The 9,548-nt window shown below is 60.9% G+C and overlaps 1 protein-coding gene across 3 annotated transcripts; it reads right to left on the bottom strand.

Annotated features, from left to right (window-relative positions):
- Positions 1-821: 821 nt before the first annotated feature.
- LOC104305565 (keratin, type II cytoskeletal 6A) lies at positions 822-5,757 on the bottom strand. Of its 3 annotated transcripts, none has more exons than XM_054177387.1 (10): positions 5,170-5,757; positions 4,308-4,522; positions 3,693-3,753; positions 3,353-3,448; positions 3,038-3,202; positions 2,487-2,612; positions 2,049-2,269; positions 1,438-1,472; positions 1,191-1,199; positions 822-1,148 (listed from the first exon to the last, which is right to left on the bottom strand). In XM_054177387.1, exons 1-10 carry the CDS (start codon positions 5,755-5,757, stop codon positions 859-861), a joined length of 1,806 nt encoding a protein of 601 aa, XP_054033362.1. In that variant the 3' UTR covers positions 822-858. The 3 variants fall into 3 exon arrangements, with proteins under 3 accessions (XP_054033362.1, XP_054033363.1, XP_054033361.1); XM_054177388.1 differs by having other exon boundaries at positions 822-1,055; positions 1,131-1,199; XM_054177386.1 differs by having other exon boundaries at positions 822-1,199.
- Between the last annotated feature and the right edge of the window lie 3,791 nt (positions 5,758-9,548).

The raw sequence follows: 9,548 nt of genomic DNA on the forward strand, positions 1-9,548 counted from the left end.
GAAGCCACCTCGGCCAGAGGAGGCCTCCCCAGCCACCACACAAAGACTCTGGGAATGTTCTCTGCGATTTATTGGGAATGGCAACACGCCGAGGAAGGAGGGGAGGCCACAGGCAGGAGAGGAGGGGACACGGGGACAGCACAGCTCACCCCGGGGCACAGGGGGCTGGCAGCCAAGAGCAAACTTTCTTCTCCTGACAACAAGTCCAGGGGGCTGGCAGCCGGTCCCGGGGGGGAGCAGGGCAGCAAGAGCAAGGGCAGCTGGAAGCCAGGGCTCCAGAGAGAGCTTCTGCTCCCAGCAGCCCTGCGGGGGCAGCCGGTGCCTCTGGCCCCCCGCCCAGGAGATGGTTGCCTGCCCGGGGCCCAGGCCCCACTGCCCCACACCTCCCCTGAGCCAAAGCCTAGAGAAAGGAAGCAGCAGGAGGCACTGCCTGCAGAAGCACCCCAGGGGCACGGCCGTGGAGGAAGGCAGGGGAGGACAGAGGAGGAAAGAGAACTTCCCTAGACCATTGCCGGCAGGCAGCCACAAATGTACAACACAGCAAGGAAGGCAGAAGGGCCCCTCCCGGGCAGCAGCGCTCCCCGCGGGACAGCCCCACGGCAGCCGCCGCAGCAGCAGCTAAGGGGCAGCTCGCCAGGGCTGCCCAGGGGACGGGGCACGGCCAGGGGGCTCCCGCGGTGGCGCCAAGCCGAGAGGATGCGCTGGGGCATGGGGGACACAGTTCGTGTGGTGGCAGGAGCGGGGGAGGCTGCGCTGCTGCTGCTGCTGCTGCTGCTGCTGCTGCTGCGGCTGCGGCTGCGGCTGCGGCTGGGAGAGGAGAGGAGCTGCTGCTTTCCTTCTGCTCGCTGCCCGCGGGGCTCAGAACCTCACTCCGGAAGACTTGACCGAGGTGGTGGTCACACATCTGCGCACGGAGGACGAGCCCCCGCCGGAGCCGCACACCCTGCCGCTGCCCGACGAGAAGCCGCCGCCGTACACCGCTCCCCCCATGCCGCAGCTGCCGCCCATGCTGCCCCCTCCGAAGCTGCCTCCTGCTCCTCCTATGCCGCAGCTGCCTCCTCCGAAGCCTCCTCCCATGCCGCAGCTGCCGCCGCCGAACCCTCCTCCCATGCCGCTGCCTCCTCCGAAGCCTCCTCCCATGCCGCTGCCTCCTCCGAAGCCTCCTCTGCCTCCGGACACTGTGGTCCTGCCTACCACAGCTGCAAGGCAAGCACAGGTTACACCTCCCTCGTTCACTCATACCCACAGGTTCCATCTCCTTTGTCCCCACAGGCTGCATCTCCTTCACCCCCCCAGGTTGCATCTCCCTCACCCACTGCTGCCCACAGGCTGCACCTCCCTTGCCCACTGCCCCCATGGAGCTCCCAAAGAGAGGACTTTGCTGCAGCCCCCCCTGGCCTGCTCCCCTTTCCCCAGGGAAGGAGTGGAGGTACTCACAGACATTGACGTTGGACATTCCATCGTTGCACAGCCTGGGGGGGAATTGGCACAGTTCAGTTACCCAACCCAAGGGACAGCAGACCTGGGAGAGCTCCTCTGCCACTACCAAACCACTTCCCTCTTTCATCCTCAGCACAACTCTGGTGCCACCAAAGTGCTCCAGTGGGCAGGACCTCACCAGGCCCTCTTTGTGCTGAGGTTCCTCCAGGTTTGAGGTTCACCACATGTCACAGAGAGGATGTGGTGAGGTTCCCACCCTGGCAATACCCAGACCTGACCACCCCAAGTGCCCCCCAGAATGCCAAGAGCTGGCTTGGGATTAAACTCAAGGTATCCAGGGTCAGATCTCTGCCTCTCCTCCTCAAAGCACAGTGAGAGTGCAGAACTCTTGGGGTCGGGAGAGACCTTTGAGATCCTCAAGGCCAGCTTGAGCAGGGGAGATTCAGGCTGGAGCTGAGGAAGCAGCTTTGCCCCACACCTCAGGAACCAGCCAGGAGCTCAGTCCCAGGGCTGCCAGGAGCAGTGGTTCCCTCTCCAAGCACAGATCCCTTCCTGCCTCTCCTCCTCCAAGCACCCTGGGCAGCCCAGGCTGGCTCAGGAGCTCTCACCTGTTCTCCTCTCCCTCCAGCAGCTTCCTGTACATGGCAATCTCCACGTCCAGAGCAATCTTGATGTTCAGCAGCTCCTGGTACTCCTTCAGCAGGCGAGCCAGCTCCTCCTTGTCTTTGCTCAGGGCAGTTTCCAGCTCCTCCAGTTTTATCCTGGCATCCTTCAGGGCCATCTCCCCACGCTCCTCAGCCTCAGCAATGGCTGCCTGCAGCTGATTGTTCTGGGCAAGAACAAAGGGAACCTTCTCAGATCTCGTTTTGCCACCTGGGATCAAGCCTCAAGCCCCAAAGCGGAGATGTCAAGGGGTGGGGGAGGGAAGGGGAAGGCAACATCCACATGAAGTAAGAGGTGGTTGAAGAAACCATTTCTGCCCCACACGTGGTCATCTGGGGTCCAACCCCAGGCCAGCAGCCCAGCAGGTGCTGGGGGAGCCCTACCTGCTTCTTCACGCTCTCAATCTCAGCCCTCAGCCTCTGGATGTTCCTGGTCAGCTCCTGGATCTCGATCTTGGTGTTGCGGAGGCTGTCCCCGTGCCTGCCAGCTGTGCTCTGCAGCTGCTCGTACTGGGGGCACCAAGACAGAGCAGAGCCTCAGTGAGGCAACCCCTGGCCCAGGTGGGACCAGGGGCTGCTACCAGGCCCCAGCAGGTGGCTCCTGGATGTGCAGCTCAGTGGAAAAGATCCTTCCCAGACTCAGCTATTGGGGCTGAAGTAGACCTGAGTGACAGTAACGCCCCTGGGCTCCTGGAAAGCTACTTGGGGCAGGGATGTTCTACTTGAGGCACATTTTTGGCCAGGCTTGTACCATGCAGCCAAGTGAGGGCCTGAGCACCTTGGAAGCAGTGAGTCAGATCCCTCAAAAGCAGCAGAATTCCTCCTGGGACTGCTTTCCATGAGCTCCAACACCCTCAGCTTGTAGAGGGCTCTGCCCTCCACTACCCACAAGCTTCAGCCACCACCCAAGGTTCCTCAAAGGCTTCCAGACTCACCTGGCTCTGGTACCAAGCCTCAGCCTCGGCTCTGCTGCTCTGAGCTATCTGCTCATACTGCTGCCTGACCTCCTGGATGATGCTGTCCAGGTCCAGGTGCCGGTTGTTGTCCATGGACACCACCACAGACAGGTCCCTGCTGATGGTCTGCATCTGAGCCAGCTCCTGCAACCAAGCCATGACACATCCTGAGCACCAGAGGAGCACAGCAAAGAGCCACAAGCCCCAGGCAGCTCCTCCAGACCAAATCCACAGGGGTGTCCTCCCCACCCTCAGTGTCTTTGGCCACCCCACAGCTCCTTGGACAGCTCTTACCTCCTCATAGATGCACCTCAGGAAGTTGATCTCATCAGTCAGGGCTCCCACCTTGGCTTCCAGCTCCACCTTAGTCATGTAGGCAGAGTCCACATCCTAAAGGAGAGATCAGAGGCAAGAGTTTTGTTTCCTCCTGGAAGTCCTTCAGGGTCATGGAGATGACAGCCTGGTGCTGAGGGCAACAGCTCTGAGGGTGGTAGTCAGGGATGCAAATGGAGCCCAAAGGACTTCAAAGAGCAGGGCCTGGAGCCTCTACCAGTTCCTGCTGAGGACAGAGTCCCCTGCAAGCAGAGGTGAAGCCTGGTCTCCCAGCCAGCCCTTTGTAGTGCCTCTGACTCACCTTCTTGAGCACCACAAACTCGTTCTCAGCAGATGTCCTCCTGTTGATCTCTTCCTCATACCTAGGAGAGGGAAAGCACAAAGTTGAGTTTCCACAACCCTCCTGCCCGAGGCCAGGCTGGAAGCAACCAACAGTGTCAAAAACAAGAGAAGGAAAGAGTCAGGCTGAGAAAGAGCTCCGTCCACAACCTCTGCAGAGAGCTCCTGGGTGAAGGGAAGGAGCTCCTGGGTGAAGGGAAGGAGCTCCTGGGTGAAGGGAAGGCGCTCCTAGGGGAAGGGAAGGCGCTCCTGGGTGAAGGGAAGGAGCTCCTTTGGGAAGGGAGGGAGCGCCTGGGGGAAGGGAAGGAGCGCCTGGGGGAAGGGAAGGAGCTCCTAGGGGAAGGGAAGGAGCGCCTGGGGGAAGGGAAGGAGCTCCTGGGTGAAGGGAAGGCGCTCCTAGGGGAAGGGAAGGAGCTCCTAGGGGAAGGGAAGGCGCTCCTAGGGGAAGGGAAGGAGCGCCTGGGGGAAGGGAAGGAGCTCCTAGGGGAAGGGAAGGCGCTCCTAGGGGAAGGGAGGGAGCGCCTGGGGGAAGGGAAGGAGCTCCCCAGCCTCCTGAGGTGTCCCTCCCCGCACTCACTTGTTTTTGAACTCCTCCACATACTGCTGCATGCTCTGCAGCTCCGACTCCAGCTGGCTCCTCTGTGCCAGGATGGAGTCCAGCTGCCTCCTCAGGTTCTGGATGTAGTTCTCAAAGATGACATCCAGGTTCTTCCTGGGCCCTGCAGGTCCTTGCTGTTGGAGGAGCTCCCACTTGGTGGAGAGGACCTTGTTCTGCTGCTCCAGGAAGCGAACCTGAAAGCCAGATCATGGAGAACCCACCGTGAGGTGAGGAGCGGCAGCCAGGGCACCTTCCAGCAGGTGAGGTGAGGCTCCTGGTGGTCCTGCTTGACCATGGGACAACCAATCCACATTCTGCTGCCACCTAAGCTCCAAGCTGAGGGAGGAGGAGGAGGCCATTTCTCCTGGTCCCATCCTTCTCAGCCATCAAAGGAGCTCTTAGAGGAAGCCACCAGCTCCCGCCACAGGTAGCGTAGACACCTCCAGGTCTAGACCTAGCCTTGATTCCTGCTCTTTGAAAGCCAAGAGGGCAAAGAAAGAATCCTGCTGGTGCAGATTTGCCTGGGAGAGCGTTTGGGAAGAGAAGGCTCAGGAGGGAAGAAGCTCTGAGCCTGAACCCTGCAGATGTTTGGAGGCGTTGAACCTGTTTGCAAGGCAGCCATTAGCTGAGCCTGGTGCAACAGGCTGGGTTAAAGCCCTGCAGACACAGCTTTGATCTCCTAGGGAAGAGATTCTCATCTCTCCTCCAGCAGCTCTTAATGAAAGGACTCTTCCCAAGCTCCTCAGCCTCTTCAGCTTTCCCTCCAACAGGAGGTTTCTGCACAACAAGGGAAGGTGCTCCCAGCTCAGAGCCCGGGGCAGGCACAGCCCCACCCTCTCACCTTATCAATGAAAGAGGCAAACTGGTTGTTCAGGGTCTTGATCTGCTCCTTCTCCTGGATTTTGACCTGCTGGATCTGGGGGTCGATCTCCACGTGGACCGGCTGCAGGAGGGCTGTGTCGATCTGCACCGGCTGGATCCCAGGGCCGCCTCTGCCCGGCCCCCCGAAGCCCGCCATGCCAAAGCCGGGCCCACCGAAGCCTCCCATCCCTCCGCCACCCATCCCTCCCCCGCCATAGCCGCCCATGCCTCCGCCATAGCCGCCCATGCCTCCGCCATAGGCGCCCACGCCCCCGAAGCCTCCCATGCCCCCTCCGCCGAAGCCTCCCATCCTGCCTCCTCCGTAGCCTCCGCCGCCGTAGCAGCCGCCCATGGAGATCCTTCCACCGCCACCTATGCTGTGCAGGCTCCTGCTGCTAAAGCCCCCGCAGCGGCCTCCGCCTCCAAAGCCCCTGGAGACGGAGTAGGAGCTGTAGCTGCTCCTGCTCCTGCTGCCTCCCCCTCCGAAGCCCCCGGCGATGGCCGAGCAGGAGCTGTAGCCCCTCCGGCCGCCCCCTCCGAAGCTCCTGCAGACGGACTGCCGAGACATGGCCGTGGCTTCCAGGGGAGCGCCGGCAGCTGCAGCGGGCGAGGAAGGCGAGGGAGAAGAGGAACGGGGCTGCGTGCTGCAAGGGGAAGGGAAGTCCAAGTCCCTCTGGCTGGAGGGCAGGAGATGCTCTCTCTTTATGCCGGCCCCGGAGGAGGGCTGGGTCTGCATGGGCGTGAAGGAGGAGCCAGCCGCTGTCTTCATCGGCCTGGTGTGGCTGACAGATTTCCATCTCCCCTTTGCCAAACACCTTGACCCTCCCCAGGAACACACCCAGGGCCCAGAGAGCTGCCACACGTGTGGCTACCCCAGGGCCGAGGGAGGCCTCCGGCTGTTGTGGTTTCGGCAGCAGCCTCCCCAGGCTCAGCCTCCCTCCTGCTGCGCTTCGGCTTCGGCTTCGGCTTCGCCCTCGGGTCTTGGGGTTGCTTTTTGCTTCCAAGCCTCCTTTCATCCACTCTGATTTGTTTCCCTGCTTCCCTTTATCTCGATTCTGATCTCTCCTTCCAAAGCCCCATGGCAGGCAAGCTCCAAGGCTCCTGCCAAGGTGCAGCAGAGCTTTCACAACTCCCCAAACACACCTAGGCTGCACCCTGCCTCCTTCTTTTGAGCTGGAAAATTGCCTTTGGCCTCGAGAAGTCATTTCCCAATCCAGAGCCAGGGCTCAGCAAATTGCATTTTGATGAGGCTCTGAAGGCTTCTGGAGAAACAGAGCCAGGAAGGAGACACCAGAGACATGGCTGGCACTGGCAATCCATGTGCTGGTGGACCAAACTCCTCCTGCTGTGAGGGTTGGTGCCTTCACACCAGGGTTGGGTTGGTGCCTTCACACCAGGGTTGGTGCTTTCACACCAGGGTTGGGTTGGTGCCTTCACACCAGGGTTGGTGCTTTCACACCAGGGTTGGTGCCTTCACACCAGGGTTGGGTTGGTGCCTTCACACCAGGGTTGGGTTGGTGCCTTCACACCAGGGTTGGGGTTGGTGCCTTCACACCAGGGCTGGGTTGGTGCCTTCACACCAGGGTTGGGTTGGTGCTTTCACACCAGGGTTGGGGTTGGTGCTTTCACACCAGGGTTGGGTTGGTGCTTTCACACCAGGGTTGGGTTGGTGCTTTCACACCAGGGTTGGGTTGGTGCCTTCACACCAGGGTTGGGTTGGTGCCTTCACACCAGGGTTGGGTTGGTGCCTTCGTGTCAGGGTTGGGTTGATGCCTTCATGCCAGGGTTGGGTTGGTGCCTTCACACCAGGGTTGGGGTTGGTGCCTTCACACCAGGGTTGGGTTGGTGCCTTCGTGTCAGGGTTGGGTTGGTGCCTTCATGCCAGGGTTGGGTTGGTGCCTTCATGCCAGGGTTGGGTTGGTGCCTTCACACCAGGGCTGGGTTGGTGCCTTCACACCAGGGCTGGGTTGGTGCCTTCACACCAGGGTTGGGTTGGTGCCTTCACACCAGGGTTGGGTTGGTGCCTTCACAATAGGGTTGGGTTGGTGCCTTCACACCAGGGCTGGGTTGGTGCCTTCACGCCAGGGTTGGGTTGGTGCCTTCACACCAGGGTTGGGTTGGTGCCTTCACACCAGGGTTGGGGTTGGTGCCTTCACACCAGGGTTGGGTTGGTGCCTTCACACCAGGGCTGGGTTGGTGCCTTCACACCAGGGTTGGGTTGGTGCCTTCGTGTCAGGGTTGGGTTGATGCCTTCATGCCAGGGTTGGGTTGGTGCCTTCACACCAGGGTTGGGGTTGGTGCCTTCACACCAGGGCTGGGTTGGTGCCTTCACACCAGGGCTGGGTTGGTGCCTTCACACCAGGGCTGGGTTGGTGCCTTCACACCAGGGCTGGGTTGGTGCCTTCACACCAGGGTTGGGTTGGTGCCTTCACACCAGGGTTGGGTTGGTGCCTTCACAATAGGGTTGGGTTGGTGCCTTCACACCAGGGTTGGGTTGGTGCCTTCATGCCAGGGTTGGGTTGGTGCCTTCACACCAGGGTTGGGTTGGTGCCTTCATGCCAGGGTTGGTGCCTTCACACCAGGGTTGGGTTGGTGTCTTCACACCAGGGTTGGGTTGGTGCCTTCATGCCAGGGTTGGGTTGGTGCCTTCATGCCAAGGTGTTCTCATCAGCAGTGAAGAAACCCCACAAGGCTCACAGACAGAAAAGCCCTCTGGGAGATCTTCTGAATCTGGTTGGTTGGAAGACACCTTCCAGCTCAGCCACTCCAACCTTCCACCCAGCACTGAAGGGTCAAAGCCAAACCGTGGCCGGAAGTCCACAGTGCTGCTTGAACACCTCCAGGGGTGGGGACTCCACCGCTGCCCTGGGCAGAGGATTCCAGTGCTTGAGAACCAAGGCCATGAGAAGAGGCAGAGAGGACATCAGGAGCCCAGCTGGGATGGGTCTGAGGGAAAACTTCTTTGGTGTGAGGCTGCTGGAGGCCTGGAGCAGGCTGCCCAGAGAGGTTGTGGAGTCTCCTTCTCTGGAGGCTTTCAAGCCCCATCTGGATGTGTTCCTGTGTGACCTGCCCTGGGGGGTCCTGCTCTGGCAGGGGGGTTGGACTGGGGCCCTCCCAACCTCTACCACTCTGTGGTTCCCTGAGGTGGGAAGTGTGGGCAGACCACAGAGCCATGGAATGGGCTGGGTTGGAAGGGACCTCAAAGCTCAGCCAGCTCCACCCCTACCCTGCCATGCCCAGGGACACCTCCCACCAGCCCAGGTTGCTCAAGGCTTCAATCCAGCCTGGCCCTGAGCACCTCCAGGGAGGGGGCAGCCATGGGCAGCTCTGAGAACAGCGAGAGAGCAGCAGGCATGAAAATCACACTGCCCACAGAATGAAAGCTGGCAGCCACTGGCAGGCAGGGAGCCAGGCAGAGGATGCTGGGGAGAGCTCAGCTGGCCCTGCAGAGACATGGGAATGAGGAGGGCAGAGGGCAGGGGAACCTTCTGCAGAGGCCCTGCAGGTTTTCAGCTCCTGGCTTCCTTCAGCACTTCCATGCAAATCTCTTCCTGCCAGACAAAGGCACTCAAGGAGCCCTCCCTGCAGAGCAGGAGTTGGAACCTTCTGAAATCACAGCAGCACAGAACATGAGGGGTTGGGAGAGACCTCTGGAGCTCACCCAGTCCAACCCCCCTGCCACAGCAGGGCACCCAGGGCAGGGCACCCAGGAACACATCCAGGTGGGGCTGGAAGCTCTCCACACCAGGAGACTCCACAACCTCCTTGGGCAGCCTGCTCCAGGCCTCCAGCAGCCTCACCCCAAAGAGGTTTCTCCTCATCTTCAGATGGAACCTCCTGGCTTGCAGTTTGTGCCCCTTGCCCCTTGGCCTGGCCCTGGGCACCACTGAGCAGAGCCTGGCCCTGGGCACCACTGGGCAGAGCCTGGCCCTGGGCAACACTGAGCAGAGCCTGGCCCTGGGCACCACTGAGCAGAGCTTGGCCCTGGGCACCACTGAGCAGAGCCTGGCCCTGGGCACCACTCAGCAGAGCCTGGCCCTGGGCAACACTGAGCAGAGCCTGGCCCTGGGCACCACTCAGCAGAGCCTGGCCCCTGCTTCTTGCCCCCCAACCCAACCCAACCCAATCCAATCCAGCCCAACCCAATCCAATCCAACCCAAACCAACCCAACCCAACCCAACCCAACCCAACCCTATCCAATCCAGCCCAACCCAATCCAATCCAACCCAAACCAACCCAACCCAACCCAACCCTATCCAATCCAACCCAACCCAATCCTACCCAATCCAACACAACCCAATGCAACAGAACCCAACCCTACCCAATCCAATCCAACCCAACCCTTTCCAACCCGACCC

The sequence above is a fragment of the Dryobates pubescens genome, chromosome 40, assembly GCF_014839835.1.
Source record: "Dryobates pubescens isolate bDryPub1 chromosome 40, bDryPub1.pri, whole genome shotgun sequence".
Classification (NCBI taxonomy): domain Eukaryota; kingdom Metazoa; phylum Chordata; class Aves; order Piciformes; family Picidae; genus Dryobates; species Dryobates pubescens.